Raw genomic sequence first — 8,662 nt, forward strand, 5'->3', positions numbered from 1 at the left:
ACAAATAATTATTATATTCCTAAAATATTTTTAATTACATATATTGTTATTATTATATTCTTAAAATATTTGGATAGTAGAAAAAGAAAAATTAAATATTTAATTTCTTGAGAAAGTTATGTAAACTTATAATTAATTTTTCTTTTATTTCTCTAAAGTAAAATGTATTTATGTATAATTTTTTATAAGAATAATATAATGATCTATATTTCTCACTAAATGTCCTACTAGATTCTTATAATATTTTTTATATCAAAAACAGAGACAAAATATACAAGTTTTTATTTAGATAAAGTATTTGTTTGTACTTTTTTTTTGGGGTGAAATTGTACTTAGCAAGGCGTCCCATTGTCCCAATAGCCAATTGTGCTAGGAAAAAAAAAAGCAGGCCGAAAAACCAAAGAGACCCTCGTCTAATCTGTCAGTTCGGTTCCTATCAAAATCAAAATCTAACCAAAACGTTGGACAGAAAGATACTTCCCAAGTGGGTAAAAACCAATAACAGACACCGGCTCTCTCACAAAAACCTTCTCGTTTCTCTCATTTTCTCCGATTTCTTGCTGCGACCCACCTTTTCTTGAGCAATTGGATGACCATTCTCGGCCGATCCGGACTGGTTTTTGCATAGTATAGCTTCTGGGTTTTGATTTCAGGTACTAAGCTTATGTACCCATTTTGTATTGTATTCTTCAAATCCTAATTTTTGAAAAAAATATTCTGTTTGATTTTTCACTCATGTCCTCAATACCCTCTTGAAATTGGGTTCGTTTCAATCTGAAAATCAGTGCATTATTTTGGGTTCAACTTCTGATTTTCGGTGGTGTTTGTTTCTTCACTATTATCTCGAAAAACACTCATCATTGAATTGATTCGTACCTGAGAATCTGAGAGTCAGTGCATTTGATTCAAAGTTATGATTGCTTCTGTTTCTGTGAATTCTCGGTTTCCTCTTGCATGAGTTGACATTTATTTGCAACCCAATTCAGTACTCCGGGCCAAGTTTTAAGTTCTGGATAGTTCGTTTCCTACCATATATTTACGGAATGCTCTAACATTGGACGGATTTAAATTGTCACTCAATGCAATTTTCTGGGTTCAAGTTCAAAATTTTGAAGAATTTTATATAAATATATATATATATATATATATATTATTATATGAAAGTTTCAGAAAACCCTCTCAAATTGAGTATGAATCTGTCTTAAAGCTTGATGCATTTTTCTGGACTTTTTTTTATTAAGCCTTGAATTGGTAGTACTAGTATATCAGATGAGAAATTTCCAGTTAATGTTTTAGTTGGGATTTGAGCTGAAGATGGTGAAAATACTGTTCTTAGATTGATGAAAGGCGGTTTGGATTAGCCGGAAATGAGCCGTTCTCCATCATTTTCGGTGAAGCCAGAACCCAATTTGAAGATTGAGCCAAATTCCTTGCGACGATGGGTTGTTGCCTTTTGCATCATTAGGTTTGATCTTGAACAGGGTCAACTCGTTGAAGAGTGTTACCCACCTGACTGTCTTACCCAAGATGAGGAGCTCGAAGTTGCTTTTAGTTCATTTCCGGATTCTGTTTCCCAACACCATAACCGCACAAGCATCCATGATTGCATCTTCTTTTTCCGGATCCGAAGGCAGGGAAATTCTCAAGTGGCAAATGGGTCTTCTGAGATAGTTGAAGTAGATGATGAAGAAGTATCACGGAAGTCAGTGGACGAGAAAGTACTAGAAAAACCAAGCATAATTCGAAATAGTAACTGTTCCAGATACTTGTATGGTTTTGTATTTAATAGGCAGAGACATGATGAGAGGCTAAAGCGAGGTGGGGAACAAAAATCGGTGGTAATTCTGTCTCATAGTCCTTACTCTAGTGTGTTTAAGCCTTTGTTACAAATCATGGGTCCTTTGTATTTTGACATTGGAAAGAAAGCTCTTGAGCATATAGCAGGATGTGTATCAATGTGGCCCGCTCCTCTGACTGGTAAGCTGATGGAGCTTCCCATTGGGAATGCCACCCTCAAAGTGAACTTGCCACCTGCTCATAGCCTGCCTTCAGATGGTGAAATGTTGTTTGAGGAGTCCACTTACTCTGTGTCTTCTTTTCTTCCTTCTAATCAGTCAGTGCCACAGGGTCTTTTCCATGATTCAGATCTTTTTGGTATGTTCCGTGGACTTTTGTTGCAACTCTGGGTGTTATGGGAGTTGTTACTTATTGGTGAACCCATCCTTATCATAGCACCGACACCTCCCCAGTGTTGTGAGGCAGTTGCTGGTCTTGTTAGTTTGGTTGCACCACTCCTTTGTAGTGTTGATTTCAGGCCTTACTTCACCATCCATGACCCAGAATTTGCCCATTTAAACTCACTTCAAGAAGGGGATGCTTTTCCTCCAATGGTTTTGGGTGTGACAAACCTCTTTTTTTTAAAAGCTCTTCGCAATATCCCTCACATTGTTTCAATTGGAATCCCTGCTCCTAATTCAAGCAGGCCTGCCCTGGCTCCAAGGGCCTCTACTGGCAGAACTTCTGCCAGACCTGAAGGTTTTGGTCTTCAAAGTTTCTCTTTGAAGAGATTTTCTCCTTCAAGTTTGTTGAATGCTGTGAAATTGAGGAGAGATGGTCCTCTTTCTCTCATGACAGAACACAAGGAAGCCATTTGGAGCACTTATGCTGCAATTATGAAACCGGACACTTCTATCTTGAACAGGCTTATTGATGCGGGCATGTCACCAAGGGTTGAGGAATCTATGTCAGTTGTCAACAATGAAATTCTGCGTCGGCATTTTTTGGAGCTTACTTCCAACTTTTTGGCCCCTTTTGGCCCATATTTTAGAGCTACCACACCTTCTGAAGGATCTTCGCCATTTGTTGATCCTCCTCCTCTTCCGTCGTTCATTGCTGATGAATTCCTCGCAAGCTTATCAGCAAGAGGTCCAGGGAAGTTTCTATCAAAGCGGATGAGATCAAACTGGCTGGATCTATATAGGTAAATCATCATTTGTTGTCATTAACTGTCCCACCCACTAATCCACCATGCAACCCCCTTTTATTTTATTCAGCTTACCCACTTCACCTAAAAAATATTCTTATATTAATTTTAGTTTATGCAATCAAGTGATCAATTGTTTCTAAGGTTGAGATGATTTACAAATCTGTACAGACGGTTCTTGAAAGGATACAACTTTGTGCCCTGGTTCCAGAGAAGGCGTGCTGTTGCTGAGCAGGAGCAACATAGACTCTGGAGGCAAGCAAGAATGAAGACTGACATACAACAATTTATTTCTAAAATGTCTGAATTGGAAATTGTTGATTCTTTCAATGCTATTGAAAGACATCTTCTTGGAGAAATTCAGGTAAGTGATTCTTCAAGTAATGAGATGATCTGGTTATTTCTGGGTGACCATCCAATGATTTAGTATCAACATCTTAACACAAATAGCTAATTAAGGGTGTCTTCAAGCATAACAGCTGATCGAAGGAAAAACATTTGTACTTAAAATGATACTCTCTGCAAATTCTTGAATGATGTTAAGCTATCATTGATCCCTTTGAGGTAGAAGTCAAAAGTTGGTCTTTTTGTAATGCATTGACTTTTATTTGTAATTAAACATGAAAATTAGAAAATGCAAAGGAGAGATTCAGTAAATTTGAGTTTATATGGAGTTCCAATTTATCATACTTGATGCAGCCTATGCTAGAATTCTCCAAAATGCGAATAGTAAAAATGAGAATGGAGAAGGAAAAGTGAAATAGAAAGGTAACAAATAGGAAGCGGAAAAGAATTCCGACAGAGAGAAATATAGATGTGAAAAAAGAAAATATATAAAGATAGAAATAAGAGAAAGAAAGGAAAGAGAGAGAGATGGGAAATAGAAATTGGAGGTAGATAAAAAAAATAGAAGAAATAAATAAGAATTTAAAAGAAGAGAAGCATATAATGTAGAAGTACAACATGGTTAGGTTACTTTCAGCAACTTACCTGTGTGACTTTAGCTACTCCCTCAGAGAAAGGGTACATATATTATTGGCATGCATTTTTTGTATGTCACATGACTCATACCACGTTTGCCCCATACAAACACTTTTTGTTTCTGATGTTCTAGTCCTAAAAAATTTAATTCCCTTAGCAAGTTCCATAATTTCATTTAAATTTCATCTTTTGTTATTGATATTCATCTTCTTTTCAGAAAAACTGCAAATTCATGTACTGCTTGGTATATCTCTTTTTTTTAGACTGATTTTCGTGGATAATATATTCCTTTATTGATTATTTAAAAAGATCATTTATGGGTCATAAGATGGGAATCTAGCTATATTAGTTGTGTTAAGCTTTGTACATCAGAAAAGACGAGAAGAATCTCTGTATCTTGTGTTACAGAATAATGAATTACAAAGAAGAGACTAAAATATTAAGAAATAAGCCCTAACTAAAATAAAGGAAAATACAAAGCTACCCTTAACAAATAAGAAAAATACATAAATACATAAAATATAATAACTCTCTAATAAGTGGAGACTTCTTGTCATGGAGGCATTAGATTTTTGAAAGTGTGTCTTATAAAAAAAAAAATAGATTGTTAAAGTGTGTTTATGGTATTGTATTATTCGTGCTGAAACAATACGACAGACAAGAAAATATGGAAAGATGCGCATTATAAATTCTAGTCAAGGAAATAAAGACTAAGAGTGAGGATCAGGGAAATGGTGAGGATGGCAACAATCAGGATTAATCAAATAGTAGTGGTGAATGTGCCTGGTTCAACACAAAAGTTTGAGCTAAAAAAACCTGCCTTTTTTGGATTAAAGGTGAACCAATTCAATTCAAGTTGAAGAGGCAGAAACGGGCTGAAAATTTATTAGAATTACATGATTATCAGTCAAGAGTCATTCATCAATACTTTTTATTAATGGTGTAGATTGATTTTAGGTCTGTCAAATTTATTATGACCCCATATATCATTAGCCCTCCGATACATTCCTCACTAGAAGCAAATCAAGCATGATAGTCATACACAGCTTCAGACAACCTTGGAGAGATTAGGATATGAAAAACAAGTTTCCGTTTATACTGCTCTTGGAGAACAAACTTATGAACTTTAGCAGTTATTCTTACGGTCTTTTGGAAGCCCTTCAACTGCACCCGTGGGTTATTGTTGATTGAAATTGACCTCAAGCCTGTAACAAATGGGAGAGTCAAATCGCATAATTAACAACTTGTAAACATCATTAAGGATAGGTCGGACTTCTCAATGACGGACTTACAAGTGTCAGAATACCTGAATTAACTCAAAATAAGATGCTTAACTTTAGGTACTTTCGGGCAACCATTTTGGTCAAACATGTTGTGGTCAGATGTCCAGACAATGGGAAACAAGAGAAGATGGGTTTCTGGCATAATTTAATCGCTCAATATAATAGTTATCTCTATCTGAGAAAATAGTAGATTGGGGATATACTTGAGGAGGTGCACCAACTTTTTAAGTTTGACCAAATTTAGACATGCTTCTGCGCAGCAGCTGACTCACAGGTGATGTCACTTTTTGATAGTTGATGTCCTAAAATTCTTGGCCAATGAAGTACCTTATGGTCTGTCAAGGAAATACCGCTATATTGAAGATTAAAGAAGAAGCCCTTAAATCATCGATAACAAATTTTGGAAGTCTTAATAGCAACCCTTTAGGGCCCTGATTCCATGTCACTCTTGAAATAATAGAACTATTAAGCTAACAATTCCAACAATTTGTTGGTGTTGGAATTGTGATCTACAAGATCCAGCAAGTGGAAATGATTTGATTTTATAATAGGCATAAATGATATTGGAACTTCGGTGTTCCTTCTATCCTCCTATTTCTTTATTTTTTTGTATTGTGGTTGAATCATAGGCATGTGTGTAATGGAGCCTACATGTGCCACCATTGTGCAGTAATGTAAGAGTATTGTGATGTGGCTATTTTATTAAAATCCTATACGTTTGGTTAGCGTCAACTAGCCAAAAAAGAAACGGAAAATTTAAAATTTTTTAGGAGTTTGGTTAGGAGGAAAAGGAAAATTTTTAGGAAAGTAGAATTCTCGTAATAATTGATTTTCCTGAAAAAGTTTACTCCATAAAACACGTAAAAATTTTAGTTTCCTGTGAAAGTTGTATCATTATATTTTTGTTTCTTGTTATGCCCTTGTCGCTTGTTTCTCTTTGTTCTTCTAAGAAGTGAGTTTTCTTCATCCATAAATTAGGACACTACTATTAAGTTACAAGTTTCCGGCTCTTTAAATTAGGACTCATCTCCAGAGTCGCAAAAAAAGTAAGCAAATCTAACAGTAGAGTCCTAATATATAATGCGAATTCAAAATAATAATAATAATAATAAAATCTAAAGAGCCAATTACCAAATATATATATATATATATATATATATATATATATATATATATATATATATATTTGTATGTAATTGGACACATATACAAAATTTCATTGTTGTCAGTATTGACATGGAGAAAGGGGCTAAACTGGAGTCCATTTTTAGGAGTGAAGGGTTATTCGTAGACAGGTTGGCATGACTGGACCGTCCCTACCCGGTCCCATGTGCCTTCCGACTTCCACAAATTCACTACCTGCTTCTACTTCCTTCCGCTCGAAACCCAAAACAAGAGAAGAGTGCACAGCGGGTATAAAACAGCGGATACGTGCCCCGTGCATGATATATATATATATATATTAAAAGAACATATTTTTAAATAGCAAACCCAAATTATCCATAATTTTAGCATATATATATATATATATATATATATATATATATATATATTGTATGTAATTGGACACGTATACATACATACACGTAGATATTCATTCCTATACCAATTTGTATATACATATGTATTTGGATATATATATATATATATATTCATTCATAAACCCAATTGTATATATTATTTTATTTTATTTTGCCTTTTTTTTCCAACTTATTCCTATTGCATGATGATGTATATTAATATATATATATATATATAAATTGTATATTACTTAGTATTGAACTCGTAGGGGTAGTTTTGGTATGTGAAATCATTTTCATTTCACACTCATGCTATCCAAACTACTAAAACAATATTCTCTCACAAATTTCTCAAAAAACTTTCATGCTAACCAAATGCATAATAGAAACTTCACTTTCTTTTATTTTCACTTTCCAGCATCAATTTCGGCTAACCAGACGGGGACCCATAATGTCACTATTTGGCACTAGTTTTATGGTTTTTTCTCCCCACAACCTACCATCCACTCCTCTTTCCTGATGGGTCTATGACATCGTACACAGAATGAACACTTACTAGAGAGACTTGACTTTTATTTTCTACAAACTCATTATTTATCTTCATGTAAATGAACAATCCTAGCATTATTTTACTTTTTCATTAAATGCAATCTTCTGCTGCAACAGTCTCAAAGGGCTGATGCAGACTCTGCAGCTACTTGCCAGAAATTGAAGGGAGATCTGCAGGCGGTGTTCAATGTTCTTCCCAAGGACATACAGCAGCTACTGCTCATGAACCCTCAGAGGGTAGCTCTTCTACAGTGACGTCTTGAAAGGACGAAGCTTCCTGGACGTCCTTTGCTGCAATTTGGCTTCATTTCTTCCATTTCACCTGATAATACTCAAAAAATGGCTAGGATTAAGGTGGCCTCTGGTAACGTGGCTTCCAAGCGCTGCTGAAGACCAGAAAAATGTTACAACTTTGCAAAATTCATAGCATAGTTTTGTCCTCGGGTTGGGAGTATTTAGCTGGTTTTAGGGCATAATTTTTATTCTTGGTGGGTAAATTTTTTTATTTATTTTTTCTTTTCTCAAATCACTCTTTTTCATTACTGATACATGTGCTGGAGAATCAATATACGTAGTAATTATTTTTCACTTTTTATCTTTTTCCAGATAACCAGAGGCAAAATAATCACATATGACGATTGAATTGCACATCCCACAATCAAACTTGAGGTAACATTCTTCTTTCCATGTCTCGACCTTGAATGGGTGAAACGATGATCTGGAAGATAACAATTCATGGGAGGAGTTGTTTGTCTTGACGAAGTTACAGACTCGTGCTTAATTTGTAAAGAAACAATTCATATTCTTTAGGGTAAAGCACCCACCCGAGGGCTGCAGTTCACAGTTCCATTACATCTTTGTATGTTGCAGTTCTTTCAATTACAAAATCAGGATTATCTATTTTTGGTTAAAATTACCCTTGCATTCCCATAGGAATAAACACTGCTGCAAAGTTGTGTAACTGGTATCTGTTTCAATTACAAAAGAAATTCTAAAGCATATTTGTCAATTATGTCAGCACAAAAGCTGTTGTAAAGGTTATGGAATTCAGTCTCCCTAAAGGTGGATTCTGATTAAGACCATCGATTTGCTGCCAATAACCAGAAGGAAAAAAAGAGAGGAAGATTTGCGGGCTAAAAATTATGCATTTGCTGTACTGGTGGCTGCCCCATCCTCATGATTGGTACATAAAGGCAGGTGATTTAATTTGAATTTCAGCATCCAGCCATTTTCAACCTCCAGAATGGGGTCTTAATCAAAGTATAAGAAATGTTTGCAAATGTTCTGTCTGAATTTGGTTTTCTTGATATTTTACCAGTCCCATTACAATTGATTTAAGCTGTAAA

At 35.2% G+C, this 8,662-nt stretch overlaps 1 protein-coding gene across 3 annotated transcripts; it reads left to right on the top strand.

Annotated features, from left to right (window-relative positions):
• The first annotated feature begins 384 nt into the window (after positions 1 to 384).
• LOC132282804 (uncharacterized) lies at positions 385 to 8,277 on the top strand. 3 transcript variants are annotated; one of them, XM_059784596.1, is made up of 5 exons: positions 385 to 653; positions 1,297 to 2,980; positions 3,155 to 3,347; positions 7,434 to 7,804; positions 7,923 to 8,277. In XM_059784596.1, exons 2-4 carry the CDS (start codon positions 1,368 to 1,370, stop codon positions 7,569 to 7,571), a joined length of 1,944 nt encoding a protein of 647 aa, XP_059640579.1. In that variant the 5' UTR covers positions 385 to 653; positions 1,297 to 1,367; the 3' UTR covers positions 7,572 to 7,804; positions 7,923 to 8,277. The 3 variants fall into 3 exon arrangements, with proteins under 3 accessions (XP_059640579.1, XP_059640577.1, XP_059640578.1); XM_059784595.1 differs by having other exon boundaries at positions 386 to 653; positions 1,337 to 2,980; XM_059784594.1 differs by having other exon boundaries at positions 385 to 2,980.
• The last annotated feature ends 385 nt before the right edge of the window (positions 8,278 to 8,662 follow it).

Source organism: Cornus florida, unplaced genomic scaffold (assembly GCF_030987335.1).
Source record: "Cornus florida cultivar Cherokee Brave unplaced genomic scaffold, ASM3098733v1 CherokeeBrave_3.0.0_Hap2_Chr11, whole genome shotgun sequence".
Classification (NCBI taxonomy): Eukaryota; Viridiplantae; Streptophyta; class Magnoliopsida; order Cornales; family Cornaceae; genus Cornus; species Cornus florida.